Source organism: Tachypleus tridentatus, chromosome 6, assembly GCF_004210375.1.
Source record: "Tachypleus tridentatus isolate NWPU-2018 chromosome 6, ASM421037v1, whole genome shotgun sequence".
Taxonomy (NCBI): Eukaryota; Metazoa; Arthropoda; class Merostomata; order Xiphosura; family Limulidae; genus Tachypleus; species Tachypleus tridentatus.
This window is the reverse complement of record NC_134830.1, coordinates 36,836,609-36,855,378: the sequence shown is the minus strand read 5'-3', so window position 1 is coordinate 36,855,378 and position 18,770 is coordinate 36,836,609. Positions and strand designations below refer to the sequence as shown.

The 18,770-nt window shown below is 30.0% G+C and overlaps 1 protein-coding gene across 3 annotated transcripts; it reads left to right on the top strand.

Moving 5' to 3' along the window:
• The first annotated feature begins 501 nt into the window (after positions 1 to 501).
• Positions 502 to 17,768, top strand: LOC143252255 (ataxin-3-like). 3 transcript variants are annotated; one of them, XM_076504113.1, is made up of 6 exons: positions 502 to 584; positions 1,275 to 1,463; positions 4,246 to 4,410; positions 6,659 to 6,795; positions 11,802 to 11,956; positions 13,593 to 17,768. In XM_076504113.1, exons 2-6 carry the CDS (start codon positions 1,440 to 1,442, stop codon positions 13,904 to 13,906), a joined length of 795 nt encoding a protein of 264 aa, XP_076360228.1. In that variant the 5' UTR covers positions 502 to 584; positions 1,275 to 1,439; the 3' UTR covers positions 13,907 to 17,768. The 3 variants fall into 3 exon arrangements, with proteins under 3 accessions (XP_076360228.1, XP_076360227.1, XP_076360226.1); XM_076504112.1 differs by lacking the exon at positions 502 to 584 and adding an exon at positions 961 to 1,049; XM_076504111.1 differs by lacking the exon at positions 502 to 584 and having other exon boundaries at positions 999 to 1,463.
• Positions 17,769 to 18,770: the final 1,002 nt, after the last annotated feature.

The following is an 18,770-nucleotide window of genomic DNA, read 5'->3' as shown; positions in this document are numbered from 1 at the left end:
ACCGCCAACTCTTGGGCTACTCTTTTAACAACGAATAGTGTGATTGACCGTAACATTATAACGCCCCCACGGCTGAAGGGCGAGCATGTTTGGTACGACGAGAATTCGAACCTGCGACCCTCGGGTTACGAGTCGAACGCCGTAACAAACCTGGCCATGTCGGGGCTGTTTAAATAATCAAATAAAGTATTGAAAACAAGCCGTTCTGATTAAAATGGTATCACTATTTTTCAGCGCTTGTTTTTACTTAAACTTTAAAGATCTAATAGTAAATTGTGGAGTTTTTCAGTTCATGCTTAAAATTCAATTTGTCAATGGTATATCACTAAAATGCCTTAAGATTTACAGTAACTCAAGAGTCCCTGCATAGTTTTCTCATTTAGATTAGACTTTATTTATTTTGGTAAATATGGTGGAGTTTAAACTTTGTACCACCCTCAAGAGATAAGGTCAGTTTTAGTCACAAGCTAGGAAAACAATTTTTGTCACCACTTCTTAGTAGAATTATATTTGAGATGTAGCTTTATTAGAATGTGAGGCCCCCGACTTCAATTATAGTTGAAATTCTCTAACTAGCTTATTTTGTAAGATAGATTTGTTAGTTTTTCTGTAAACATAATGTGTTCTTGACTGATTAACATGTAATTTCAATGTCGTTTTTATTTAAGTTATTAAAATTACGTTAATAATTAAGATTTAATGCTCGACTTTGGTTTTAATATTGCGTAAGATGAACTCATTGTGCGTTCAGTAAGACATGAATCGTCATTTATCTAAATTAACAAATGCATTATTATTTTAAAATAATTTCATATTTTTGTGCTACCCTGTGATCTTATTGTATTTTTAGTGTTTCTTTTTGTAACTATTAATACAATTTTTTTTTCATTTCGTTACATTATAGCGGTAATTAGTCTGTGCTCGTTTTTTAATTTTCTGAATTATATATTAAGTTTTTTTTATGTGAAAAGTATCAAATTTACCATTCCCGTGTGTTTTTTCAATAGAGGGCGATTGGATATCATAGTCTTGTTCAAATGGTGGTTTAGGTAGTTAATATAATTTGTTTTATAGTTCGTCTAAAGAAGTTGCTATTAAATTTTTATAGATTATATAATGATGATTTTACAGGACATTACTTATTTGTAGTTATCGTGTTGCAAATATTCCATTCTGTAGATTTGTGTCAGAAAGATCTATTTAAAGTAAGTTGGTTGTTTAAAGTCTCACCATCCCACTTTAACTCAGTCTCGTTTCTTCTTTTCCACCTTTAGTTCCTACTTCAGGCAGTTCTAATAAAACTGAAAAAAAGCCCCAAAAAACACCTTTTCATAAGTGAAGTTTAGTTCGTAGATTTCTGTACAGAAAATAAGCATTACGAAGTTCTAAAGCTAGTCCTACCAGTGTAACCAGGCAGTAGATATTACCATTTTTGGAAAATGGAGACGATTTTTCATGAAAAGGTAAGCCCACAACAGTATAACTTACAGATACAAGTAATTTTTGTTTTGTAGTTCTGTTAGTCAGCGTTAAATTTGTTTTGCCGATTTTGTTTCACCAGTTGTAGTTAAATTATTTCAAATGTATCATTTTGTTAACCACAGTGAAATAACATAATTTTTATGCTCTAACTTGTTTAATTTGAAAAAAAACAAACCTTTTATTTGTTATTGGAGTTAATGTAATTAAGATTGATCTAAAAATTTGCTTATTTGTGAAAGTAAGTAAAAAATGAATAAAATTGCGTATACACTTGTATTTGTCTACTTCATTTTTATAAATTGTTGTAATAGCATTAGTCTTGGGGGCGTTATAATGTGATGGTCAATCCCACTATTCGTTGGTAAACGAGTAGCCCAAGAGTTGGTGGTGGGTGATGATGACTAGCTGCCTTCCCTCTAGTCTTACACTGCTAAATTAGGGACAGCTAGCACAGATAGCCCTCGAGTAGCTTTGTGCGAAATTCAAAAAACAAACAAACAAAGCATTAGTCTAATAATTTCAATGATGTATTAACATGATTTTTTATTATTATTCATATAAACCTTAATAGCCTGAGTTTTTCAGTCAACTTTTATATGGCTGTGTACTAGTATGAAAATTAGATTACAAGGTGTTTGCTTTAAAATATAAAATTTTTTGTGTTTGTATTATATTGAGATCATGTTTTTATCAGTGTTTATAACATACTGTTGGGTAATTTTTGGGATCAGATAAAAATATTTTAGATATTTTAGAAGTAGGACAAATTGGTCTATACTTTTAGGGCAACTGAATAGTAAAAATGTTTTGTTTTGTTTTTTGGCCAGTTTTTTTTTCAATTTTTATATGTGAAAATGTGAAATAACATTTTAATATTGTGTATTAATAGTGAATCCATGGTTTAGACTACTTGCAGTACACTGCCTTAGTAGATATTTTTGGACACTTCTTTCATAACTTGTGTGATGCATAATTTCTCTGAGTTATTTTAAAACTGAAGAAATGTCAAACAATCAGTATAAAAGATTAAAGCAAAACAAGTTTAAAATAAATTGTTCAAGTGAAAAAAAGAATTATCTTCAAAAAAGTGGTAAATCCAAATGAATATCAAAATGTGAAGAATAAAAAAAGAATGAAAATTCACAAGTGTTCAAATGGATATTTTTGGCTGTTTTTTGTTAGTTCCTTTACGTTATAAGTACAGTGTTTATCATTCTTTCAGCACATTTTGTGAAGTGTCATTCTTGTATTGATTCCATAAATAGCAAATTTAAATATACATAAATGTGTATTATGTTTTACGTACAATGTTATGAATGTTTTTACAGCTTGTCAGTGCTTTTTACTTGTGACAGTTGGTCTTTGTTATTCTTGAAGCTGGGCATGTGGATAGAATTTTAATTCTTTTGATCAAGTGTTAAAATATAAATGATCTTATAAATTTTTGTGCTTTATCAATGGTATTTGTTGTGGTTTAATTCTTTTACATTTGTTTAAGTTGTAACATGTATATAGTTTTTTCTTTTGCAATATGGCATGGTTAAAGGACATATGTTTGGTTTACAATTACACTAGATTTGGTGTGCAAGAAAAGTTTTTGAGTATCTTACACTGTTATAGAAGAAACATATTGGTTCACATTACAAAGAAAATCAGTATCAAGTTTCCTTATATCACACTTCAATGTTCTTTCACAGATAGACTTAATGATTTTTTGTTGTTGTTATTGTTGCCTAACTTATTTTATTTCTGCCAGGTAGCCTGTAATTCACTATATTTTTTTGTGCATAACCAGCATTATGTATTTTACCACTATTGGTGAGATTTTAAAATACACCATTACCATTGATAAACAAAGGTGTGCAGTTCATCTTTAAGGGCTAGTTTCTTTAACTTAGTAGAAGCTTGTTAAAATTATACTTAAATTCATCATCTCATGGTTTGTCTATAAGCATGAGGTAGTCAGTTCCATTGAAAGTAAAATTAATATGCATCATTAAGCAATGATATTCCCTGATGTAGTTTCTAAATCCAATCTTTTGTATATCAAGCAAATGTGGCCTTAAAAACTGACTTTATATTTTACTTAATATTACTAGTGCTAAATGTATTTTACTACCTGAAAAGTGCTTACTTCAACCTTTTTTGTTAAACAACACAGAAATATAGATCTTGGATAAGAAATCTTGTTTAGAAAAGTCACTTGTTCATGTTTTCAATTTTAAATTGGAAATAATATGAGCATTAGGGAAAACAGTCATTAGTCTGTAGTCTTTGCTACACCACATTTTGTGACTGAAAATTGTATCTGATAAAACATTATAAAAAATTAATAGTTTAAACACAGAATGATAATATCCACAATATAGTGGTTACAAGTTGAAAAGTAAACAACTTCAAATTAAATATGCACAGAAGAGGATTTTTGAATACACATGCTAGGTTATTCCATATAGACACAAGAACCACCTTTTATAGTTATTATATAGGCCTATTATAATGTATTCTTTCAGTTGTTTGATTTGGGTCTGTATGTTGGACTCGTGTTCTTGAATACTTGAGTAATGTCCAAAATATAATACTTGTTTATAGATTTTTTTAAGTTGATTCACAAATAGGAAATATTGACTTTATTTTGTTTTTAACTTATGTATACTTGTGTTGTTTGTACTCAAGGATATTTAAGTTGCATTTAATAATGGATGTATTGGAATTTATCAATTTCATAACAAATGAACAAGTATATGATTTCTTTTAATGCAGCAAGAAGGTTCACTGTGTGCCCAGCATTGCTTAAACAACTTGCTACAAGGTGAATATTTTACAGCTGTTGAATTAGCAGCCATTGCAAACAGCATAGATGAAGAGGAAAGAAGAAGGATGGCTGAAGGTGGTACTAATAATGAAGATTATCGCAAGTTTATTGAGGTATCCTTTTACTTGTGCTTTATATTGTTCTCATCAAATGGTGTTAAATTTTTAAGGTACTGTAAATTTTGTTATATTTTATAATGTTTGTTTTATTTATACTGTTTTTAAACTCTCTGGTGAAATTAATTTAATGTTTAGTTCAAGTTAAATAATAAATTACTTTTTTCTTACTTTATTGTTTTTAAAAGTTTGAATGCTTGTAAACTACCATAAAGTTACAAATCGACATGCACAATGGAACTTTAAGTGTGATAACAAACAAGATTGAAATGCTTCATGAAAACACACTGACTAGTTTAGTTTTCAATTTTATAGAGCTATAATCTCCATAACTATTTCAAACTTGTAACCTAGCTTCAAATGTGCAAGGAAAACTTGATGTTGGTGTTCTACTTCCTTTAGCTTACAAACAAAATATTTGAAGAGTGTTAGTTCAGATTTTATTGTGATTTAATCATTTCTTTTATATATATATATATATATATATTAGTGGTATGTGTTCAGTAAGCAAAATCTTTCTCTCTAACACCAATGATGTTTTCTTTTAATGGCATACTCAGATTTGAGTTGTAAATATTTTTTTCATTATCTTATGTATATGCACTTTTATTTAATAAACAAGAAGTTACACTTATAAAAAGCTTACAGATATTTATTTTTATTAGGGTGATTTTTTATTGAACCCCCTTGTTAATTGCCATTCTGCTATCCATTTGTCAAAAAATAATTCATTTTTTAATAATTTTTAAAATCTTCCTAGAACAAATATTTTATTGTTTCCATTAAAAGAAATACTAACATTTTTAGTCTGAAGAAACTTAAAAATATATCATTGTAATATTCAAATTCACAATTAAATAGTGAATAAAATCTAAGAATCAACATAATGTGTTAAACTGTGAAAGGTTTACCCACCCAGTGATATTTCTCATATATATTTCAGTTTAAAATAGTAAACAGTTTAAGAAGCAACATAAAAAATATGTTCAGCTGTGAAAGGTTTGCCCAACAAATACCCACAGTGGTATTTCTCATATGTTTCAGAGATTAAAATAGTAAACAATTTAAGAATCAGCATGGAAATATTTTAATGAATAGTTAACCCTCAAGATTTTCACATGTCAGAGTTTATCATAGAATGTTTCCAATACAAATACTTATTTGATATGAAAAACTGTCAAATTTCATTCCCAGAATTGAATAAACCTAAATTTGTACATGCAACTCCTTTATATTTTGAAATTAAATTTAGTATATAGAGTAGAACTGTTTGGTTGTGTATGTTAGATTAGCAAGGTAATGCTTTGTGCAGTGGTATCTAAGCTCTTATCAAATACTTGTATTAAATCTGTTAAATGTTTCTGTTAGAACATTGTTGATTTTGTAGTAACTTTCTCAGTAATATTTTCTTAAGTTTTAGTATTTATTTCTCCAGTTTGATTTTTTATGATACTGCTTGAGGACATTAGAATTATAGATTGGCAAAGTTTATGGTACTGCTCGAGAACATTAGAATCATAGATTGGCAGAGTTTATGGTACTGCTCAAGAACATTAGAATCATAGATTGGCAGAGTTTACAGTACTGCTCGAGAACATTAGAATCATAGATTAGCAGAGTTCTACACGTATGTGGTGATATATACTTTTGAAGTTTTACATGTATGATTCATTTACACATCATAATTTTTAAAAATGCTTGTGATATTGTATGCTATTTTATTACAAAACTAAATTATAGTTAAAATAGAATGGTTAAAAACAATTTTTTTTACACTACTCACCCAACATCATCTATGATTTCATAAATACAGTCACATCTGAAACAAGTCAGAACTGTATTTGAGAAAAAAAACATTGAGGACTATTCATATATTAGTTTGAGGCAATATGTATGTGTAATTATATCATACAGTTTTGACTTACTTGAAAGTGACCGTGCTTGTAAAATTGCAGTAGCTGATGACATTTGAATACCAGCAAAAACATTTGTGTATGGTACTAGTTTTTATCCAAAATAAGTATTTAAATTTAAGTACTAAGGCCTACAATTATTTTATGTATTAGGAAGTATTAAAAGTTGTTTATTATGTATACTATTTATAATAATTTCATATTGTGCCTATCTTTACATTGTGTAAGTGTGTAAAATTTCAGCAGTGAGCAATATTTTTACACTCTGTTTTTCAATCACAAATCTTAGATGATGAAACTGAATCATATTTCTTGTCTCCTGAACATAGTAGCAGCCCTCGGGAAATATGGATGATAGTGGTTTTTTCTCTGTGCAAGTTCTAGCCAGTGCATTGAAAGTATGGGATCTGGAGTTAATACCATTCAGCAGTCAAAATCCTGTGGCTCAAGCAGCCCAAACAAACCCATAGTGAGTAGCAGTATTCATTCCATTGCTTGCTAATATGAATCATTTCACAAATAAATATTTCTTAATATATGCAGCAAGTGAAATTGCTTGCATTCAGTCATAATTTGAAAAAAAACATTTCATAACCTTTATAAGTATAAAAAAACACTTGTTAATATTTGTTTTATATGTACAAATATAAACAAAAACTATAGAATATTCTGACTCTCACTGGTGACCATATTTGTTTGTACTTTTATTGGCTATTTTGTATGCCTGTGCTACAGTTTCCTGCCAAGTACATTGTAGAGTAATAAATATAAGCTCTAGTTTAATGTCAGAATGGTCATTTATAAGTTCTCATGTGTGTAGGTCAATGTATACTTTAATGTTTAAATTGTTTATTATTTTTGTCACAGTATGCTGATCTGCACATAGCAATAACTCATTAAGAGCTTGTCTTCAACTTTCTATTAAATCACATAATAAATATCTTGACTTTCTACCACATATATTACCACTAAGTTTTTAATAATGTAAATAATTCAATTTTCAAATGCAGCATATAAGTATCACCACTATTTTCGTACCTTTCATGATATTGTTAGATTATAACAACAGATATTCAAAAAAGAAAGGTGATTTTATAGAGGTTGAATATGTGATATTGAAACAGTTTTAGAACCTACCATTTCATTACAGTATATGTTGTCATGCACTGTCTGTTGACTATATATCTTGGTAATAGCCCTGCATAATAGTTTCAGTTGCAGAAGGATCTGTCAAAACTGTTTTGTGAAAGATACACAATTTCCTGCATGGTTTCTGTACTCCATCTAGTTTGTAAGGGTGACAGATGATTAACAATTACCAGTTCCAGCAGTCCAAACATATATTTATAGGCTTTAAAATGCTAACTTGTCTAGAATGCTTTCATTTGAAATAACATGAATCTCCATTTCATTCTCTGGATGTTTGATGTATGTGAATGTAAATTCTATGCATGCTACTTGTCACTTTTTCAGAGATCCTTATTGATTTGGTTTCATACTGTTTGCCTAAGACAGATTTTTTCCCACTAAATTGTGTGTGTGTGTGGAACCTCACCTACTGCAAGATGCTGCAATTTTCTTATTATGGTTGGGATGTGACAAGTCTCTCTCTGGATAGTCCTGGTGTCTCAAGTTGATCCATATTTCTTTCTTGACCAGTGCCATTAAGTACAATTTAAAGTTTAAAATCTCTTGTTTTAACTATACCTTTTATCTGAGTGATGTATCAATATTTTGTGTTGGAAAAGGCTTCATAGCTTTCTTAAATGTAATCAGTTTTGGGTAGTACCAGCATTACACTACCTTTGAAAATGTGTCAAAATGTAGTTTTGGTGCATGTCATTCCACAATCTTTATATTGACTGTGGTTGTCATGTGACTTGTTGATTCACATATTCAAGATTATTTTAATATTATGCACTCAACCTTCTGAATAATCTGTAATCCCAATCATTTCATACTAGATTGGAGACAATGAACATGTATCAGTGATCATAAGTTTGTTGACAACAAAACACTGCTTTTTACTATAGTTAATAGCAGTAATTTCCTTCTCCATTTCTTCAGTTTGATAAAATACAGATATGATATTAATCTAATTGCATACAGTTGCTTAGAGCATTGCACAATGCCTTTGAAAGGGTTAAAAGTAAGAGTTAAATCACAGAGTGCTAGGTCCAGAGAAGATGAGATGGGAAAAGACTGTCCATTTGTTATATATATATACATGATTGTTTTAATTTACTGTGAGTGTTAAAGTAAGTGATTTAACACACAAGAAGCATGTAGTTTGCAGATTTGTTTACATGACTGTATATGAATCCCACATTGTGTAGTTGAATTGTGTAGTTCCATTGTTGTGGTTTGTTGCTTGTATTTTTGCATCATGTTACAAGAACCTTCTAAGTTTTTCTTGCTGTTTTGATTGATTATTATTATATCATAATATCTTGTAGTGTGTGGAAAGTTCTGGGCCTCAGACAGGCTATAAATATGCATTAAAATGTTTGTCTTTTAATGAACTTATATGCATTATATCTGGAATATTAGCCAACACAGTTTGAATGTACATCAATTAATGTTAAAAGTACAACAGTACAATGTATATATAACAGAGGACAATGATATTAATTATTTGATCATTAAAAGTCAGAAGTGTGGCAGGTGGACAGTAGACATAGCCTTTGGATCAAAGTTCACACAAGCTACAAATAAATTTATTTAAATATAGGTTATGCAGTTATAGGTTAAGCACACAGATTACCAGCTTGAAGCATTTGTGTGTGGAATAAAAACCTTACTCAGAGATGATCATATATACAGAAATAAGATTCTTATTACAAGGTTATCTTGAAATAATTCAAGATCAAAACTATCAAACTCTTTGTTTTAATATTAATATGTTCATTAATCAGACTTTCTATTATGTTCATCATCATGGATATTTCATTGAATAGGGTATCAATCAAAGTAACACAAGAAATTCCTTCAGTCATAGTTTCTGTTATACAACTACAATAGTGAAACTCCCATTATATATCCCTTAGCAGTTTGGCTATACCTTTACTATCTAGTATAGGAACATACATCTATGATGATATACAATATCTAAAGAAAGGAAAATATTAAATATTAACTGATAAATAGTTAACATTATTTTGTTTATAAAGAGTTTGTGTGACATCTTCTCAATCATTTTTAAAACAGCCTTGCTGACTTCTGAAGTGTAGCAGGTCCACTAGTAGGTCTGGATTGGCTGAAGAGAGATGTCTCCAGATTTGAAAACACTGTTTTATGCACTATTTTTTGTGTCATTGTGAGTTCTCAATAAAAGCAGTGGATCTAATTTTACAAGTAGTTCCTTGATCTTAATTAGTACAAGTGGAAGCTTTCATCAAATCAAAACTCTAACAATTTGTTAAATGGTTTGCAGAGATTCCAACTATTACGATTTGAGCATAATCATTACGATTTTGATGTATACATTATGACTATACGCTCATACAGACAAATATAAATACTGATGATAATATTCTGGGAACTTTATATTGATTTTGTAAGTTTTGATTTTACTTTATTATGTGTTTAACCATCACAGGACGAGTTAACTCTTTGTTGATGGTTTTATATTGATATTTGATTTTTTGTGTCTAATTTATTGCTTAATAAATTTATTATTATTATTATATATTATTGTTGCAACTCCCAAATTATTATATATTATATAGGTCTATACAATAGTGATAAATTGTTTCCCCAGGGCTTGAAAGGAGTGAAATTAAAATTTCTAGTGAGATACAAATAAATTTTGATAATAAATAAAAGACACGGTCCAAATGGCTGCTTGCGATAATCATGTTTGTGCTTGAAATAATAAAAAATATTGGTATCTCTGACATCTACCAATAGTTTGAGTGCAGTGCTTCTCCATACTGGGTACGTGGGGGAATCCATAGTTACGTCATCAGTGCTTGTCAGCCAATCAGCGCTCACATAGATGGGTATGTCTCGTTTTCTAAGCAGCATAGAAACACCAATGCGATCGTTCACAAGATGGAAAAAAAGAGGCTTCATTCACCAGATTGTCTTGTTTCTGGCAAATCTAAAAGGACTAAAACTGAAAGAGTTCTGTCTACAATCATTATGCTCAGTCATTTGAAATAGTTGGCATCTCTGGGTTTGTACAGAACTGTCTCTTGATATAATTATTCATTGGTATTTGTGTAAATGTCTGGGATTATTAATTCAGAATGTATAGAGACAAACTGTTTTTTTTACTTTCACCCTTCCACTTGTTGATTCTCTTCAAGACTCTTTTCATTTGGTTTTTTATGAAGTTTCTTCCTATAATTATGATTCTAATATAAACTTTCATTGTTTTCTCTAATAGAATAATTTTTTTCCAATGCTAGTATTCATAACTGTTAGTTTCCGTACTTCTTTGGTAATGGCTGGGAATGTATGTTTAACTAACTCGTGTTTTTCAAGTTTTTTCCCATCCTTATTTGTTAATGTTGTTTGCTAGTTAGTGTCCATGTCTTTTATGACTTCCTTTGGTCTGCTGTACATTTGTAGTCATTTTTCTTCACTTGTATAGAATACTTGTAAATACATGGCTATATAATGGTTAGATTTAAAGATTACTCGGATGTAGAGACAGCACTGAAGTACACAAAACTCAAAGATCACATTACTAAAGCAAATGATATGTTTATGTTCAAAGACAATATAAAGTTTGTTTTATGTTACTAAATTAAAACAGCTCTCAGCAGTGGTAAAAATATATAAACATGCAATAATAAATTTGGAAAATTACGTGGGGATATATTGGATATCATTTAGTTAACTGTTTACTGTACTAAATATATCAGAAAAAAATATGTAAATATTTGTAGATAACCTCTGGCTCAACTGTTCTAAAATAGGTGGTGCAATAATTAAACTTTGTTTTTCTCTTATATGGTTAGGGCCTGGCATGGCCAAGCGCGTAAGGCGTGCGACTCGTAATCCGAGGGTCGCGGGTTCGCGCTAAAACATGCTCGCCCTCCCAGCCGTGGGGGCATTATAATGTGACGGTCAATCCCACTATTCGTTGGTAAAAGAGTAGCCCAAAAGTTGGCAGTGGGTGGTGATGACTAGCTGCCTTCCCTCTAGTCTTACACTGCTAAATTAGGGACGGCTAGCGCAGATAGCCCTCGAGTAGCTTTGTGCGAAATTTCAAAACAAAATCTTATATGGTCATTCTAATTATAAATTGTGATTATTGAATATTATAACTTTAATAATCTTTTGTTGTTTTGTAAAGTTTCAGATTTTACAGTTAAAACATAGTTTGTAGTTTTGAATATAAGAATTTCATTTTTGTGGCATAAATCATATTAATTGGTACAACTGTAGCTTTGAATCTCCTAAAGATTTAAAATACAAACATGTTTTGGATCACTTATTTGTCATGGGTAAATTTGTTTGTTATAGCTTGCAAAAGGCATACATTTGTAACTATCGAGAACACTGGTTTGCTGTAAGAAAGTTTGGACAACAGTGGTTCAACCTCAACTCATTACTGACGTACCCAGAATTGATTTCCGAGACATATTTAGGACTCTTTCTTGCTCAGCTTAGACAAGAAGGTAAAAACATGGTAGTTATTAACCTGACAATAGTTGGTTAGATGTAATTTTATATAACTCTTTTCTCTACATTTGTTTCTGTGGTAAACTTCATTCCACAGAAGCCTTATATTAGAACACATTTACCCTGTTCTTGGTTTTCTCCAAATGTTTTAGCAGAATTTCACTGATGGTTCACTGAACACATAAGGTTAAGATGTCACTGTTATGGCTAACCTCAAGAGAATTGTTAAACACACCAGTGGCTGTTAGTATGGCTTTTCATTGCACTAAAGTGTCACCAATTTGACATTGTTTCTTTTAGTGGATTTGTCAGTCGATTTGAATAAGTTAGCAAGAGAATATTAGAGTTGTTTAGGATAGAGAACTGGAATGAAACATTACAGTGGAAAACGCTCAGGCAGTGTTTAACTTTTTAACCACAGTGACCTGGAAATGCATTATTATTAATTTTTTGTAATAAATTTTAATTTGTTTTTCAGATAAAAAAAAATAATGAATTTGTAAACATTAAATTCAGTTAAGATTTCTGTGAAAACCTATTTGTTTATGTGTTAACAAAAATGTGCTTTGTGTTTATTTGGTTGTTAATATTTCTGCTTAATCAACACGACACTTATTTTGTTTCAAAATTTAATGAAAATATTTTTTATGCCATTTTATGTAGCTAAGACATGGAACTAGATCATATAGTTTTAATATGTAACTGTAAATAAAAATGAAAATCATACTCTTCCCTCTCTTTGTTTTATCATCTTTGTACTTGTCATTTTACAACCTATCATGTCCCTTGCTAGTACAGCTGTAGGTCAACAGATTTATAATGCAAAAATCAGGGGTTTGATTCCCCTCGGTGGGCTCATCAGATAGCCCGATGTGGCTTTGCTGTAAGAAAAACACCCCCCCCACACACACACACAACCTAATATGTTGATAAGTATATAAAACAAATCTCTGTAAAAACTGAATGCAATGTAATATTCTGCCATTACTTCAAAGAAAAAATGTGATGATGATGACTACAATTATTAAGAATTAATATGGTTCTTTCTCTTATGTTCATGCATATGTTTAACTGTCTTTTACATAGTCCACAAAGTGCTTTTAAAAGGAGAAATTATTATGTATAATTATCTCAAAGTTGTTATTACTTTAGTCCAAATCAGTCCTCAATTATGTTTGAGATTATATTTGAAGTATAGGTGAACAAAACATCTTGAAGCAAATTACTTGTTTTATTTTTTGAAACAATTTTCTGCCTGTTTTCTATATTAATCAACATAGTAAGTTTAGTAGGACATAATAACGTTAGTGTGTGACCCATACAAATAACAATTAAAACTAAGTCTCTACAGTGATTACTTAGTATACCAATGTAAAGTAACAACTGTTGTTTCAAACCTAATATATTCTGCAAAAATCTCTCATTTTCTCTGTAATACTTGAAAAGACATGCAGTATTAAAAATATTTTTTGTTTATTCTAAGATATTGAAGTTAAATATACGTTCCTTTTATGCTTGTGTATACAAATGTAATAATCACAAGCTAAATGAAAATGTTTATTATTACAGACTTATGTAAACAAGTATCTTGAAAGTTATTAAATTAGAAGTTTATTGCTTTTATTTTTAAAGGTTATTCTATATTTGTTGTGGTTGGGATATTTCCATCCTGCGAGGCAGATAAAGTGTTAAGTGTGATGCCTGCTGTCCAGATTCAGAAACCTTGTCTTTTATCACAAGCATCTAAAAAGAGTCAACAGGCAAAAGGTAGGGAAACTGCCCAACATTCTAGTGTTTTTGGCTCTTCCCAAGAATATCAGTGTGATGATGATGAAGATACTGCTTTGCAAGCAGCATTACAGATGAGTCTGGACTCTAGTCAAGCTAGTGAGGCAGCGCAGCTGCAAGCTGCCTTGGCTTTAAGCTTGGAAGCAGAGAATCATTGATATGATCTAACTACCTTATATTTTATAAGGTTCTTTAACATTTTGTTTACAAAAATCTGCCTTAATTATTGTCTTATCTTGTAAATTATGTTCATTAGTTGTGGTTTCTGTGAACTTACTGTGTATTCTTGTGAAAAAGGTTTTTTACATTTGCATGTTAGAATTTGCAGTTAAATCATCGTTCACGATGAAAACAGAAGAGAGCACTTTTTTAATACATTAAATTGTTTCAGTTGCAAAATTGTTAATGTCTTAAAATATATTTAAGTTCATATAAGTAGAAGCTTGTTTGTTTGCAGTCATTTCTGTTTAATCATTGTTTTTTAAAATATGTGAATAATACAATCAAGAAAAAAATCTATTGACAAAACTATCAACTTCTTGATATTAGTAACTAGGAGAAGTTTCATCAATAAATAAGATTTATAACTTGTAAGAATTGAGGACTTTAATTGGCAAACTGTTTGTTTTGTGAACTACATTAAACTGTTGAAGTTAAATGCAGAGTTGAAGGTACAAAATATTTACAGTTTTCTGATTTAATTTATAACTTCAATAAAAATTTGAGAACTGGTGTTATTCAGCTTGGTTTCAAAAAAGATAATTTTCATATTTATCATACAAATGTGCTAATTAGGCAAACATATAAATTAAACCATTACTGATTTTTTATTGCATCATTTCTCTAATTAATTATCCATTTATTTTGTTTAATGAAAAAAAAATCAAACATTTTGTAAATAAAATAATTCATTTAAAAGCTAATTCTTTTAGGTGAAGTTTTTAAAAAAACTGTAGTACCTAGACTGTGGAACTATACGAGCACAATGTTTAATGGATTAACGAAAAAAAAACAGTTCAGCATAATATGTTCCAACTTTCACTTTTGGCTTTGTCGTGCAGATATTCGTTTCATGGTGTGTGATCATTTATAAAAGAAATTTAGTTATTTTAAAATTTAAAAGTAATTGCTGAAAATACAGTATACAGTGGAACTACTCTAAGTGGCCACCCCTCAGATTCAGTCACCCCTTGAAAGCGGCCATTTAATCACAGTCCCTTTTTTTCTTTACATAATCCCCTCATTATGTACAGTGGAACCCCTCTAATCAGGCCAGTTTGTCTCAGTTCCGAAGGTGGCTGCTTCAGAGGTGGGGTTCCACTGTATTTTGAAAGACAGACAAGTGTGATTATAAAAGGATATATATTTTTTTAATAATTTAATAACTAAAAGTATCTTTATTCAAGTGCTAGAAATTTACCTACTGATTAAATGATGTTTGTGTTCATTATCTTTAAATTAATTTTTATTCCTTACTTATAACAGATTTATTACAAATACAATACAATAGAAATTATAATTAATCCAGTAGCTTTTATCTCATTCAGGCTAACAATATTAATTATCTAGTATTAAATTTAATTAATCACATTCAATGTAAAAATTTCATTTCATGGTATGATCATGTACAAAATAAATTTCTTAGTTTTCTAACAAATATAAAAATAATTGCTGACAATTTAGTTTGTCCTTCAAATGTATTGTGATTATAAAGTATATTTAATATTAAGAGTTTAATTTTAACAGAATGCAGCCTACTTGTAAAAATGGGTATACATGTTTTCAGAAGGATGATGGCAGTCATGCAATTAATTATCAACTTTAATTAACCGTTTTTTTCCTATTAAACTGACAAAAATTAACAGATCTCTAAGTCTAGACTAAATTAATATCAAAGTAAGAAATACATAGATAGGAACTTCTAAATTTCTCAAATAATAAGCATTTGTGTACTTGAAAATGTGTCCATGTTTAACGTGCAAGAGTAAACCAACAAATAGATGTAATTTGAAGCTAAATTGTAAATATGATTTTAATCCAAAGTAATGTAATCTACAATGCTCTTATTGATATTGAGTATATTATCTGCAACTGTGCAGAGTTACTAAACAATATGCATTCAGTATTTTAGACAAAATTATAGCTTCTTTGCTTTTTGGTAATTGTCCTGTCTATTAGCCAGAAGAATTTTGGATAAATTAACTTGTAGAACAGTCAAGCACCTGAAAGAATTTACATGGACAGTTATTTACATTCAGTGCATTGAAATATGTCAATAAAGGTAGCACACTTGGTATTCCAATGAAAGTTTTATTTTATGTTGTTGTTGTTGTTGTTTTTTTTTTTACAGAACTTCTGTACTATTTTAACCATAGAATAATGGATGCTGGATTGAGAAATGCTGATAATTAAAGGTTGGCTTAACATAAAAAACTAATACCTAAACATCTACTTATATAATTAAAAACTAGATACTAGGAACTTTTTATTGTATTTCCTCACTTGGGGGTTACATCAGCTACCTTTCAAACTAGGCCATTATGAATACTCATCTAGAATTTGTGGTAGCCTGTTCAACATTCATTATACACACTTCTTTCTGTTTCTGCAAACATACATTTTTATGTGTGACAACATGAAAATTATGGGCCTTTTAATGTTCTAGAAATATAGATTAATAATAAAAACACTGACATTATAACTATCATGCACCCCCACTTGTTTGAAGGGTAATGAGAATTTGAGATGCATGTTTTTATAGTATTAAACTTTTAAATATGGTTGAAGGAAGTGAGAGATCAAACAGTCATTTTTATTAGGCCTCTGTGTGCAAAATAAATGTTGTTCATACAATAAAAATGCTGTAACATCTCATGAATGTTAACAATAAAACTGCTAATGACTTCAGAACAGACACATTATGTGAAACTACAAATGTCACGAGTGTGAGCTTGGTAAGGGTTCCTTTAACTACAAACTTCATTCATTCTGTACCTATTCTATATATATTATATATGGGTGGTCACTATACATGGCAACATTTATATGAACATTTGAAAGTACAGTCATACTTGGGCTCTACAGCAATAACAACAAAAATTATTAATGTTATTTAAGTAATTTAGTTGCTAATCAACATAAACTTCCCTGTCACATCAAACATACTTGCCCTTTCAGCCATTATAATATGACAGTTAATCCCACTGTTTGTTGGTAAGAGTAGCCCAAGAGTTGGCAGTGGGTGGTGATAACTAGCTGCCTTCCCTCTAGTCTTACACTGATAAATTAGGGACGACTAGTGCAGATAGTCCTTGAGTAGCTTTGTGAGAAATTCAAAACAAGCCAAACCAAGATAAACTTGGTTTTAGCATGTTAAAGGTGCAATACACCTCATGTTTTATAGCAGTGTTACATTTTAAACACTGCTTAATTTATTATACATCACACCAGGTTTAAAATGTAAAAGCACAGTCTTCAACTCTACACAAAGTTCTTGGAGTCAGTCTTCTGAAACAAATATTTTGTAGCTAGTATTAGAAAAGATAATCAGTCAATATATTTTATGGAATTCATTTATATGGAAAAAGTTATTTTGTTCTGAAATGTATGAAGGGACTGTTGATAATTGCTAATTTTTATGGTGACTATAAAGAAAAAAAAAAGCAAGTTTATAATTTTGTTAAATAAATCTTTTTATTAAGTAACAGACATAAAAAAATAAGTCAGATAAGCATGCTTTCATTTCATATTTAAGTGGAATAAACATTTACTCCTGTGAGGAGTATGTTTATCTCATTGCAATAAAATGTAACATTAAAACAAACTTTCTAAAACTGCAAATTTCATCCATGTTAAGACAAGAACTCTTGTTCTGGTGTTATTTTATTTGGTAACTGTAATTTTTAGCTTCCACAAGAGCATTGTATCTTAGATCATTCCAGACCTGCTTGTAACAAACTGTTTTAGATATGGTGACTAAATATTATTCGTGGATATATTTTCCACAACATTTGCTATGTTCATTATTTCTTCTTGTTTTTTTTCTCAGCTTATTGTGTGAGAAATGATAGCATTATTCTTTAAGATTTTGTAACCTTAAATTTTAATCAAATATATAGCACAGTGAAACATTGGGTTTTGGCTTCGTTTTGATAACCTGTATTTTCACATGCCCTCATATTTTGGTGATAAATGACACCTGTTAGCCTGTTTATGCTTCAAGTGTTCTAAAATTCATCAATTTTTTCATAAAATGCATATACTGTGCATTGTTTTTACTTAATACTGGTTGTTTGTGTGGCTGTTTAAGTGCAGTTTTTAATTGATAGTGGCAGAATGCAGTAGTCACTGTTGATCTAAAACATGAGCCAGATATTGTATGTATTTATATCTTTCTCATTTTTTAGGTAATATTTCATGAAATAACATGTCTTCCTCTTTTTTTCTTTTCTGACATATTTGCTGACATGACACCAAAGAGAAAGATGTATAATCTATCTATCTTATCAGATTTTATCAAAAACCATGAGGAAAGGAGGTTGAACCTTTTATACAAAGTAAAACCATGTCATAATTTTGAAAAACAAAAATATGATAGAAGCAAGACAGTATGGGTGTTTGTGATTAGAGAAAGCACATGAATATTATCTTTTAGCTAGTCATTTTTCATATAATTAGAAAGCTTTCAAGATTTCCAAGTTTTGCTATTAGACAATACATTAACTTTAGCACTTGTACTGAAACTGATAGCTTAAAAGAAATCATTTAAGCCTACTTTTGGTACTTTCCATCTAAGTTTATCATGATTGGAAGTACATATAGCTGTTTTGTAACTGGTAATAATGTCACCATATGTGTCCCGTTAAACTAGTACTTATATCTTATCTCTTAACATTTCATGTTAGCTATTAACACAAGTTGGCCAGAGTATAATTAAGCGCCTGGACAATGAGATGATTACTATATAGATCAAAAGGTTGGGATGTCTGGCTTTCACCTGAAACTAATGTATGAAGTATGATA

What these genes read in the sequence shown, in the direction of transcription:
- LOC143252255 (XM_076504113.1), top strand. Translation starts at nt 1,440, where the DNA reads ATGGAGACGATTTTTCATGAAAAG. An exon ending in ATTATCGCAAGTTTATTGAG is followed by an intron (nt 4,411 to 6,658) that starts GTATCCTTTTAC and finishes TGAACATAGTAG; the next exon opens with CAGCCCTCGGGAAATATGGA. An exon ending in GCAGCCCAAACAAACCCATA is followed by an intron (nt 6,796 to 11,801) that starts GTGAGTAGCAGT and finishes TGTTTGTTATAG; the next exon opens with CTTGCAAAAGGCATACATTT.